The 13,008-nt window shown below is 33.2% G+C and overlaps 1 protein-coding gene across 1 annotated transcript in view; it reads right to left on the reverse strand.

Moving 5' to 3' along the window:
- The window catches only part of LOC143235703 (cell division cycle and apoptosis regulator protein 1-like), a 70,608-nt gene that overhangs the window by 16,476 nt on the left and 41,124 nt on the right, over nt 1-13,008 (reverse strand). Inside the window, 4 exon segments of the mRNA XM_076473916.1 lie at nt 4,128-4,232; nt 4,998-5,189; nt 8,014-8,211; nt 12,543-12,623. Of these exon segments, the coding sequence (XP_076330031.1) occupies nt 4,128-4,232; nt 4,998-5,189; nt 8,014-8,211; nt 12,543-12,623 (576 nt within the window).

The following is a 13,008-nucleotide window of genomic DNA, read 5'->3' on the forward strand; positions in this document are numbered from 1 at the left end:
TATGGTAGTAATGAGTAAATTTGTGTTCCTCTGTAAAACTGTAATTTCAATAAAGTTAATGTCTCATGATGAAACTAAATGTATCTTGTAATAATTCTTGTACAAGATCTAAATACATTTAAATGCTTGTATTGACTGTGAATTTTTCTTAAGGTAAGTGTTGTTGATGTTTTCTTAATACACAGGTACACACAAGTGGATATTTGCATTCTGTCCACTGCAGGAAACTGAACCCAGTACTTTAGATTTGTAAATCCATAAACTTACCACTGACCAATCAGGGGTACTCATCAAGACAAGTGAAAACAAATAGTAAGTGTATTACTGTTGTTGTTGTTTTTTAAAAGGTCACACAAAAATATGCACTGTCAACATTTTCTTTATACACGAGAACTTCTGATAAATGTGTTTACAGTGTAGACATTAAGAATGGAAATGTTTACCCTAGAATTGCTATTCAAAATGGGATATCAATGTCATATACATTCATACACTTTTACACACACACACACACACACACACACACAGACACAATTTATTTGAATAATTAGGAAAACCACTTAAAAGCCAAATTAATACAATATAAACAATGTTACATAGTTTATAGAGATTTAAGAAAGTACAATCAAAGCAATTAAGTATATGACTGCTACATACACTGCATCTTCATAAAAGACGAAACCAACAAAATCCACATGAAAATAAACTACAAGCTCATGAGTGAAAGTTGCACAAAACTTTAGATTTAGATTCATATAAAATTGCACATCTGTGTTTATGGCTATATTTGTAACAAATGTTAACATTATAGCATGGAATTTTCTAATGAACCACCTACCATGATGGATTACTGTCCTTATATGTAAGCCTTAAAAACAGTTTGTGTGGGCATACTGAATACAAATGGCCTTTCTTACATTTTTCATCTATTACCAAATACTGTCCATTTTACAATAAATGGGAAAATGACAATCAAGCACACAAGTTCCTAAAATGAATAGCCACACTTATAGATGTGAACTAGTTTAATGTCAAAAGGCAACCTGAAAGCTTTCATCCCCAAAAACTAACCACAGATATGGTCAACTCTGAATATGGACAAGTATCAAGATTAGACTTAACGTTGTTATAACATAAAATCTACATGATGTAAATGATTTTTCCTGTAATGATTAGATGATCTAATAAATAATATATGTGATAACAGTGTATTAACTTTTGTGATTACTAATGACTGAACACTGAAACTAGGATTTTGAACATATGAAGTTTACATTCACAGTATAATTGGATTATTTTGAAATTCAATTTGTTAAGTAACATCCAAATACCAGTTCCTCTTTTTTAAATGTTCCACAAATAATTAATTTTAAAATCATACTGTTACTAATTTTTTGATAATAACCAATGCATGTTTCTATATTGGTAAGGATATTTGCATACCTATGAGTTTTAACTTCAGGAGATACCACAGGATCCAAAGGTGTTAAACACAAAGTAATGACAGTTGGGAACAACAAAACTAATCTTTATGGCCTCTTATTCTTTTGGTACTGTTAAATATTTTGTTTAAAAAAGGTGGTTTAATACAGCTAATTCCACTTTCATGTTTTACTATCCATGGAACTAACACATTTAACCTAAATATAGCATTTGGACCAATAGCATATTTTTAAAAATATCAAATATAATGATTCAGTAGTACCTTGGGTAAAACTAGCTCATATATACACGCTACTTTCAAGCAAGTTTAAAACATGATAAAATAAAGTATAAGGCTGTGAAATTTCTGTAATGTTTATTAACTATAAATATTGGTTGACTCATAACTAAAGAACAATCAGCTCTTCAAAAGAACCAAAGTTTCAAGTACGACTGTCTCTAAAGAATGTTTATTGCGTGTAATGATGGTAATGTTTTCTCTGTTAACATTTTTCTATATATATATTTTTTTTTTCTTGTATTTTTGGTACCTATTTCCCATATTTAACTGTTTCAGGTACTATAAATTCTACAATATGAGGTTTCTAGCTTAATAAGATGCTTTCCCCCCAGTTGTCAATTAATATAAAATTTATATGCTAATATAAGGAAAGAATATTTCTTATACAAAATACAATACTGTTACATTAGTTTCAACAACTACCTCATCATTCTGTTCATTACATTTATTCATTACATACTTCAAAGTTTTATAAATATCCATGTTAAAATTATGATATACAAAATGAGACAATTTACTATTTACTAGTCCATCTCACTTGTCTTACTTCTGGTATATTTAATTTATAAACACAATGATTATTTCATTGCATTAACAACTTGTCCTTGCTTCTACACCAAAGCACTATATTTCCATTTTTTTAACAACTTTTTGTTCTTAAATCAAAGTTACACTAACACTGTTCCTTTGCAAACCACTTCATTCCTGACAATTATTGCCACACTAAGTGAAATACAGACATATATTCATGATCTATGATAATAAAAGAAGAATGAGAACCTTGTCTCTTTCTTCCATCACTGGCAGCACTCTAATGATGGCACTGTTAATAAAATAATGTCCTGCTACGCAATTTCCAGCACAGGAAGTGTTTCACAATACACTGTGGACAATTTTGTTTCCCCATTCTCTTTACACACTTTCCAAAGTCCATCAGTCATTAACGCAGAAATAATTGTTGAACAAACCAAGAACATGGAAATCACTGGGATATTTGCAAGTGGTTTAAGCATAACTTCCCATTAGCAAATGCATCTTGTAAATGAACTGGATTTGGCTTGATGTTTTGTCTTGATGGAGCAATCACATAAACATCCATTTCACCCAAGGACAACACCTGCTTCCAGAACAGTGATGTCATTATGTTACCTTAACAGGAGGCACAGTCTACCATGGCATTTTTCCCAATCTTTAACTTACCTTGCAACCAGCATATATTTCTTGAAAATGAGTGCAATGTACTGTGTACTGCTTTTAAATACTGTGTCATCAGCAGGACAATAATGAATCACCTAGATTTTGGCATACTTAAGCAGGCATATGCTTTGTTCAATATCACAACATACTTCCATTTGTCCATAAGCCAGATAGCTGTGGTACAACTTTCAACAGTTGACCTTCTGATTAACTTAGAATTTTTGCAAATATAAATTCCTGTGAATATTATTATTTGTAATTCCAAGAAAGCTCTATACTTTAGCTGCAATGGACTGCTGTGTTCTTGGGCTAATATCAATAACACATTTTTTCTATTTTCTTCATTGTCTTCTAAATACAAGTAACAGCCTGTTGTGAATTTTGTTTTCTTCTGGAATCATGTCTTCTTTTATAAACAGTTTAACACCACCAGTATCAGATACTTAGGTAGCAAGCAACAAGACCATGAATGCTATGACTGAATCTTTTATTTTCAACATTTCGACTGTGTCTTCTTCAGAGAATAATAGATCCAGTCATAGCATTCAGTCTCATTTTTACTTTAGTGTCTACTTGTCATAAAGAACACTACCATCAATATCCTTTTCTTCAAATGAAATGTTGTGACATCTATATAATATTCTAATTACTGAATAGAAAACCTTTGTGTAAAGATTTTTTAATTAAAACTCTCCTCAAAAGAATCAATTTTAGATACCACATAGACTTACACATCACCACATCTGAGCTCAACTGCAATGCAACAGTCAGGCTTTTATGTGTAAAAGCAAGTGGATATGAAAATATTTACCACAGATCATGAAGTTTCTGTACTGTACCTCACAGGTAAATAAAATAACACTTACACCTATGTTACAGAGCTTAAGCAAAATTAATATAGTTATATAATAAATACAAAAGAATAGTGAATAAAAGGGATATTATGATTAATTTCAACACACCAATATTTTAAAGACCCCATTTTCTGGGGAGGAAGGGGGAATTTTAACATGTTAATAAAACACTTAATGAACCAAATCTATTAAATAAATAATCTTATCATTTTCATTACAACTTCACATTTATTACTTTCCATTTCTTCATCCTATTATCAGTGAAAAACATTTCCCTTTTTATATTTTTAAATAAGCAACTTTCCACAAAATGTTATTACAAACTGTGTACATTTTAATATTTTTAGGCTTACCTTATCTTCTTCTTTGACTTCTGGAGCATCAACCAAAGCTCGATAGATGTGGAAACCAAAATCTCTCATTAGCATCTCATTGAATAATTCAGCAAAAAGGGAAACCTTTTAAAAATAATTAACATAAGTTACAAACTGAAATTTCATATATTATGAAAATACTGAAGTAAATGCTTAAAAATGCAAAATAATGAAGTTTAATCTCCCTGCACAATGACCTTTCTAAAGAAAATGATAATTTGACTCACTAAAGCAAAAATGGATGGCAAAAATTTGTTAAACCAAATTATATTGGGAAAATTGAAAATTTGAATACATGAGAGTAGATGTCTCTCAGAAGATATATTTATCCTTGGTTGAGTTTAGCTTTCCAAGACAGGGTCTACCCAGCTAATTTTTGGTGGAAGTTTAGAGAAAGTTTTCCTTTGTTCCTGGCTTCAGTTATTATTTGTTTTTGTGTTTGAATTAATCTTATATTTACTGGTTTTAAGAAACAATATTTAACAAGTACAATTTTTTTTACAAGAGTTTATTGGTCAGTACTTTCTCAACACAATCTACAATTGGTGAGCAAAATACTCTGCTAAGAACAACACAATTTATGTTTTCAACAAATAATTACAAATGTTTTAATGGTGTTGAGGGTTTATTTCTATATAATTTTCTTATTATTAGACCATAACATCCAAAATCATCAAGTAATAACTAAGTTTACCATGTGATACATAAAGAAACTTTGGTTTTAAGTTAATACTTATGAAAATGGTGTTCATTAAAACAAGCTAAAACAAAGCTGTAATTTAATGTAAATGTAAAACTTGTACAGTCATGTTATCAAACACTAATATCTTCTGTTTAAAATACACTCACTTCAAATGAATTTTCTTTGTTATCTTCTTGCCTATAATCTAAAAGAACAGAAAGAGACATCACAGTGCAATCAAACTTTCCATTTTTGGCTGATCGTGAAGGATGAATAATGACAGCGGGAGAGTCTGGAAGAAAATATTTTTTTTCTAATGTTGCTTTTTCTTGTTCTTCTTTTTGCTTTTTGTCTTCTTCCTGCAAAACAAAGCTTTTCAATACACTCACCTTTAGAGTTAAAAACTTAACATTAAAAAATAATTTAACACTCCTACGAAAAGACGTCTCTAGTCCTGATTTCTCCAAGCCCGTTCCCCTGGCTGTGGTTTCGCTAGATAGTAGATAGGGACAGTGGGAATCTCGTTAATCCATTCATTAATGGATTTAAATGGCAATTTCATTTAAATACAAAATTATTAGCCTAATATTAATAACCTTTCAAGTTGCTCTGGGGCCTATTGGGCCCCACTTTTCGTAGGAGTGTTAAATTCATGTTATTTCTGATTACATGCTGTAAAATGAAATATCTTTACAGTATTACATTTTTAAAATGTTTTAATCATATAGATTAAACTATTTGTGTCACAACAAATAAGTCAGAACAGTAGCTGTATGGAAGAAAAAGGTGTCCTCCCTTCCATTAGAATTATTCAAACATAAATTCAAATTACATAAATTATATCAAAAAGATGTATACAAATATTATATTAACACTGCTTTATAGCCACAGATAAAGATGTCTTATCCATAACTTTTATGCAACAAAGTTCAAATGAATCACTGAATAAACTACCAAATAAAATTTTAAATGCATACCAAATAACCCTTAATTCTCTTAGCAATTATTGTGCATTCATGAAGAATGTGGAATTTTCATTAAAAATGGATTTATTTATCGACACGAAATCCACTGAAGTCATAATGAGAATTAGTCGCATAAAAATTACTCAAACGAATGAAGCAGTGTACAGTTTGTATTTTTGAATTGAAACAGACCACACATTTGAGTTTTAAAGTAAAACTGAAACTTGATTCTCTGAATGAGAGTAGGTAACAGTGCATGTCAAGAGTTTTTTATACAGTTATGTTGCAAATTTAATTAAAATAATTTATTACCAACATATGTTAAGAAACTTGTCATCAAAACAGTTAATAAATCAAATTTTAAAATTATATTCAAAAGGAAATTAAATACACTTTCAATCCTCACTCTTCACGTGACACTTGTTCGTTCCTAATTCACAATAACCCTTCCATTTAAATTACAGGAAAGCCAATTTTGATGGAATGAGATATTATCTTGCTTCAGTATTGTTTGTTCTGAATTTTGCACAAAGCTACTCGAGTGCTATCTGCACAAGCCGTCCCTAATTTCATCTGAAATTCAACAAAGTTCATTTGCACAACCTTTAAAACTTCACAAATAAATATCAAAAATTTTTTTTCAGAGAAACTTCATTTATTAACTGTTATTTTCTCTACTCTTAATTCTATATGAGGTCTATCAACATGACCACCTCAAAAAGTTTGGAACTAAACTAAAATTACCTTTTGTTCTTTCTGGCATGACTACAATTTGTAACAGTTAACTACAGTTGTTTATCCTGAACAGAGTAAAGCTTATAATGGTATATATCTGTCTATACTTAATTTTATGGGCTCACTAACATTTGAACTGTGTCTGACAAACAATCCCACCAAATAACTTGTAAATGATTTGGTGATCATGCAGCTCGTGTTACTGTTTATAATTATATGGCATGAACTACTCAAAACCATATGTTGTGAAAAATTATTTTTTTCATCACTTCATCTAATGATATTTAACTTAAGTTTCTAATTCCTATAATGTGAAATAAAAAATACACATGAAAAACAAGAAATACAGCATTTAGTTTGGTTGTTATAGTTTTCTTTTTCTTTATGTTGTTAACTGATGAAATTTAAGCTTACTTTTGCATACCAATGGTACTACTACACTAAATTTTTTATTTAATTAAATAATGCAATCAAGAGCTCAAAGCAATAATATATTTTTTTGGCTTTTTAATGATGCAACAAGAACCATTAAAAATTTGACTAAGCTTCTCAATGTGCTTCCCATGAGAATAGAGTTTGAACTGAAGAAGGAATAAGACAGTTCTCTGTATGGAAGACAACATTAGCAAGTCATTTAATAGATTAAAACTTTGGTTTTCTGTTTGCTGTAAGTAATTAGCATAAAACGTCAGGGGACACTAATAGCAATTTGTGAATGATAGAATGTGACAATGGCAATTGGATTTCATTTTCGAGTTTATCATTCACTAAACAAATAAGATCAAAGGCTACAAAATTTTTGCTCTGCCTGAATTAATATCTAGGTTATAATAATTTGCGATGATGAGAAACCCACTTCAAGTAACAATGTATCTCAAGATGGCTGACATGGGAATTAAAACTGTTATTAAAATAAAGTAGAAACCAACGTTTTGACCTTCTTAGGTCTTCTTCAGGTTAACTTAAAGATGACCTGAGAAGGTCAAAACATTGTTCTATACCTTATTTTAATAACAGTTTTAATACCCATACCAGCTGTCTGTCTTGAGATACACAGGTTATAATAAGTAATTTATGTTAAATTCTATGCTCCTCAAAAGGGTAGCGAATGAACTAAAGGTAGACCTAGAGAGCAAATGTCACAATTCACATACTAGCAGAGGTTAAGGATATTTTAAAATATTTTCCTATAAAATTAAAAACTTAAAACTTGTACAATATTAAAGTTCAATTTAGCAGCTATATTTTGATGCCATGTTTGTTCTTGTACACTAATAACAGTTTAATTACACTTGAATGTAGCTCAGCAAAAAAGATTGTGACACATGCAGAAAAGAGGTAAACGCATGGAAAGTGTTAAGACAAGCAGGACAGTCTAAAATAGATTCACAAAATATCTATATCTCACTATACAATTTTCAAAGTTTGTAACTGAATGCATGATGATATGACCATAACACAACTTTATAATCATATATTAAACCTCTTTTTTCTTCTTCTCTTCTTCCTCAGTGGAGTCTTGTTTTTCACTATCTTCCATAGCTTCATCATGCTCAGCTTCTTCCTGCTCTTCCTTTTCCGACTCAGATCGTAAAGCTTTGGTCAATCTAGCTATCAGCTGGGATTTCAAACCCTTAGTACTTAAGTTTCTTGCTTCGAGCTCTCTACGAAGGTCATTCACCTACAGAAAGTAAAAACTATAGACTTTAATCTTGTATTTATATCAGAATTGCTGTCAAAATTATTTATTGCTTGAACACGCATTTCTCTGCTAATTTCACACAAAAATAGAGAATCTATTATTTATTATTTCTTTGAGCCCTCCTGTACCTGTACTTATTATTAAGGTTTACAAATTTAATGGACTTTTTCACAGTTAAAGAAAGCCTAGAGTTCATACTTTTATGGCTACTCTGATACAGTGGTTCTAAATGGTATGTGTGTGTTTTCTATGTGAAAGTATAATGCATATAATTTGTTATTAAGAATGTAATGACAAACATTGCAAAGAACTAAATCAATGTCATATTTACATCTTCATTGTAAGATAAAGTTAACATTTTCCTCAATTGAAAATGTGTTTCAAATAAATGCTTACAACCCCTCACACATAGCTTTTCTCAAATTATAAGCAAAAATTTTCACTCGCAACTAGACTTGATACTCCAACCTACTGTATTCATGTGAGACACCTACATGCTAATGAACAAGTTATCATGCTTCAATTCTCTTCCAATAGGAGTGTAACACAACTTCTATTGATGCTAGCACCCTCTTTTCCATGCAGCCTTTAATCACTTTGAGATTAGGTTTTAAAAACACAACCTACACCACAAGTAGGAAGGCTGGTTGGGAAATGTGACAGGAACCAACTATCTACTAGAAATAGATTTCCAGTTTAGAAAAGTGTTAACTTCCGATACGATATCTTATTTCCACTCATAAGTATCTAGAATCCTGCCTTTAGTTGTCAGAGGGTCTGGTGAAAAGATGATTGCTCTTCAGAAAACTCCCAAAGAACACCATGGGAGACTAAACAATTTTTGAGCCAAGTATACTCTTCACCCACATGAAAATGTGTCACAATAAGGGTACAAACAGAGAAGGGATCTTCCTCATATTATCATGTGTGCACATCCAACACCATATCTACTACGAACGGACATTCATGGACTGGTATAAAAATAAACAATAAAGTGGGTTGCATTTCCAAACCAGAACCAGATTGTATTGGGAATGTTTTTATCCAGTCTCTAATAGGAAGAGGATACCCAGCCACACAAGGTGAAATCAAGGGACCCCCAGGTACATCAGTTAATGTTCATTAGAATATAAATGAGGGGTCTACCTCAACCAACACTAGAAAACCATGCAAAGAATATCCAACTCATGTTAGGAAGAGGTATCTTTACCTTTCAACTCAGATGTGTGTACTGGCAGAGAAGAGGAACCTCTGTACCAAGGACCCATCTCAGCATTTGCATGAATCCAACACAACCATAACCATTTCTACTAGAAACCAAGATCTGAGGAACAGTAGGGAGGTAGACAGCAAAATGAGGGTACATCTCCAATCCATCATCAGTTTGCACTCAGAATGTATCATTCAGTCCTTGGTAGTAGTAGGATACCCAGCCACTCACATGTGAGGGTTTATGCGACTGGTCCAGCTCTAATAATGTCTGCCAGGAACTAATATCCAAAAGATGGTAAAAAGAAGGTGCCTCAGTGAACTGCATATTTATTGAATGCATCGTCCAACACCTGACAGCATCTAGAATTGTACATCAGGTCCACAGTGGAAAGACCACCAACACTATCTACACCGGAACATCAACATTCTACTCTCATCTGAATAGAACTGAGCATACTCAGGTGGAAACCTTTACACTGCACCACCCTATTGGCTAAGAACTGAAAAATGGCAAAACTTCCAGCGTCTCATTAGAAGAAGTGGGAGACACAGCACATTGGAGTCTGGAAGAATACCACACCAGAGGTAGTGGAACTGGGTAACCACAATAACTTATTATTTTGAAAAGCAGATCAATCTGTAACCTACAGTACATGGATCATCTGAGATATGCATGAAACAACTTTTCTCATGTTAGTCCACAAGTGTACAACTTGGGATAAACAACTATATGAAGCAAAATACCACAAGGCTTACCTACTGGTAGTCTTTTGGAACATCTCATCTCAACAGTAAACATACATGACACACATGTCTTACAGTGCAGATTTAAAAATATCTGGTTTGCCAATACTTGCCATTGAACAAGATTCAAATATGTGACAAAAGCCCCTACAAAGAAAAAAATATGAAGAGTGGTCTGCACTAACGATATCCTCCAAAGTGATAAACCTGGTGGGAAGAAACATGGAAAACACTGTAATCATCAAGCAAAAAAAGGAATACCAAGCCAGATAAATACATGTATATGGGAAAAGGTTGTGGGACTGGGAAAGATTCCAAAGCATGAATAGTGGAAACAAAAACACCAGAAGGAATCAAAACATGCTCTGTAATTGTGAGAAGCCCAGACCAGTTAGACGACATAATCAGGATCATAATGGCCATAGAGGTGTGACAAGAAAATAAGGGAAGTGGATGTGGAGGCAGAGTTACCCGCCCAAGGGTCCACAGTGTTGAGCAAAAAAGGACAAACTGAAAAAAAAAAAAAAACACACTGGAAAATTGAAACATTCTTAGATGGTAAACAGCACATGGAAGAAAGATGAATATAAAGGGAAAAGAAGAATGCCTCATTTCACAAATAGACAGCCTGACAAGCCACAAACCATACAAAAGCAACACATTTAGATGAAGAGTGGGAACAGGCTGATAAAACATGCCAAACCAGGGTGGACATAGGAGGGTGATGGAATAAAAGAAGGTGACCCCAGTAGTTAGTACAAAGTAAAAACCATAACAAAACCACTTAAAGAACCTGATTCAGAGTGGTCTGGATATTTAAAGGGCCAGGAAGCAAACAAATGGTAGGGTAGAAATATAAGGATGGATCCATACAATCATGACTAAGAGTAACCAATAAAGGATGAGGAACTAAAAATTTACAAGACTGACAGAGGCAACCAGATATGGAACACCTACATGGGCACAGAGCCACTGAAACACTTGTGGGGGTCCAGTGAGCACTCCACAGAGAAAATCCTGTTGGAACATAATTCACAATTAGATTAAGAGAACCTGAAATATAACAAGCCAACATAAGAATTCAATGGCTGTGGCCCACACATAGGAGAAAAAATGCTCAAAAACATGTCTCATGACTGAGTGCCCCCTTGTCTGAAGAAGCATGAGATGTCAGTCAAGTTTGGGAAAGTACCATCACTGACTGGCTTTCAAGAAAATGCACCAAATCCCTATGAACTGCAAGGACCTCCAAGGGACTGCAAAGGAGAGAGGACTCCAAGCAAATCCATCACCATGAACCTTCTGAGCAACCAGATAAGTAACCTCACCCAAAAATGGAATAAAAGGTGGCAGTCTGGTCAAGGATCATCCATAAGGGTGATGTCCAATCCAATCACCAGACAAATTCAATCAGTAATGAAAGAGGAAAAATGAGAATAGCATTCATGGGATCCTGAATGTAGATCATCTGTACCCATAAAACCCACTGATGGAGACATGTGGTCATGTGGGTGAGGGCTTCCTAATAAGCCCATATTCCCAAAATAGTGAGAGCAACTTGCATTATTGGAGAATGAGAGCTTTGAACTAAAAGCACCATAGCCCTCAACCTAAGAAGAGAAATTCAGACCCAAATGAGAAAGAAATAAAACAACACCCCGAGATGAAATAGGTAGTGCATGGGGGGTAGAAAAAAATATTTCAACTTCCACTAACGAACCAACCTGAGCCATTTCTCTTACGATAAACAGAGTATGAAAGACAGAGTTGGCCTGTGAAGAAGCCAATCATCCATGCAATGGTTGAAATGAAAGCCCTGGGAATAAAAAAAGACTGGCAAATGACCAAACCACATGACAAATACCATAAAGAATTGAAGCGAGTTTGGACATAAGAGCCTGAACACACACACAACCAATGAAAAAATTATGATAAAGTTGGGATGCAGGGGAGATGTGAAAAAATGAGTTCAGAGCCAACATAGTGATGATGGAACACCAGTTCTCATTTTAAAAATCAAGCTGACTGGTTTCTTCCTAATCTCAGTTGAATATTTGTTCCAAGTACTCTGTGAAAAACAAAACAGCCAGTAAACAAGCAAGCACAAGTCCAAACAGTAAGACTACTAAGTAAGAAATAATTAAGAGTTGCATGGAAGAGAAGGCACTAGTGACAACAGTTGTGTCACATTACTGTTGGTGGAAGGTTGCAGCACTATTATTTACATGATAGCATGCAAATATCTCACATGAATACACCTAAAGGTAGTTAGGAATATCAAGGTTAGTGGCAAATAAACATTTGTACTTATAGAGGGCAGTGTAAGTTGTATCAGAATTAAGCTAAAACCATACCTTCATAGTTTTTGGATCCAGTTCAGAATGATGTGTTGGTTCCTTCTTGCTCTGCTCTTCTTGATTACCTTCTTCATCTTCCTAAAACATTTAACAGACAAATTTCAATTACTATTCAGAAAAATACAAGTGTTAAAGAGATGTTGTTTAAAGTGTGTATTAGGAAGTCAGAGAATGCAGTATGTTAACTGTTCTCTTTTATGTACAGGTTAAAGTCGTTATTAAGTCAAATTAAACAAAATCCAGCATAGCTACCCAGCAAAAGTGTATATAAGTTATAGACTGTGTAAATGTTGATGTATGTATAATCCAGGCTTGGTGTTAGAAAAAACTAATGACTATGACTAAATCTGAAGGTAAGAGATAACATAACAGGTTCACATCAGCAGCTGTCAACCTCCAGAATGGCTCCTGGGATCTATTTTAATCCAAGGTCATCACCACGGCGTTCATCCTATTGTAAAAA

Source organism: Tachypleus tridentatus, chromosome 12, assembly GCF_004210375.1.
Source record: "Tachypleus tridentatus isolate NWPU-2018 chromosome 12, ASM421037v1, whole genome shotgun sequence".
Lineage (NCBI taxonomy): Eukaryota > Metazoa > Arthropoda > Merostomata > Xiphosura > Limulidae > Tachypleus > Tachypleus tridentatus.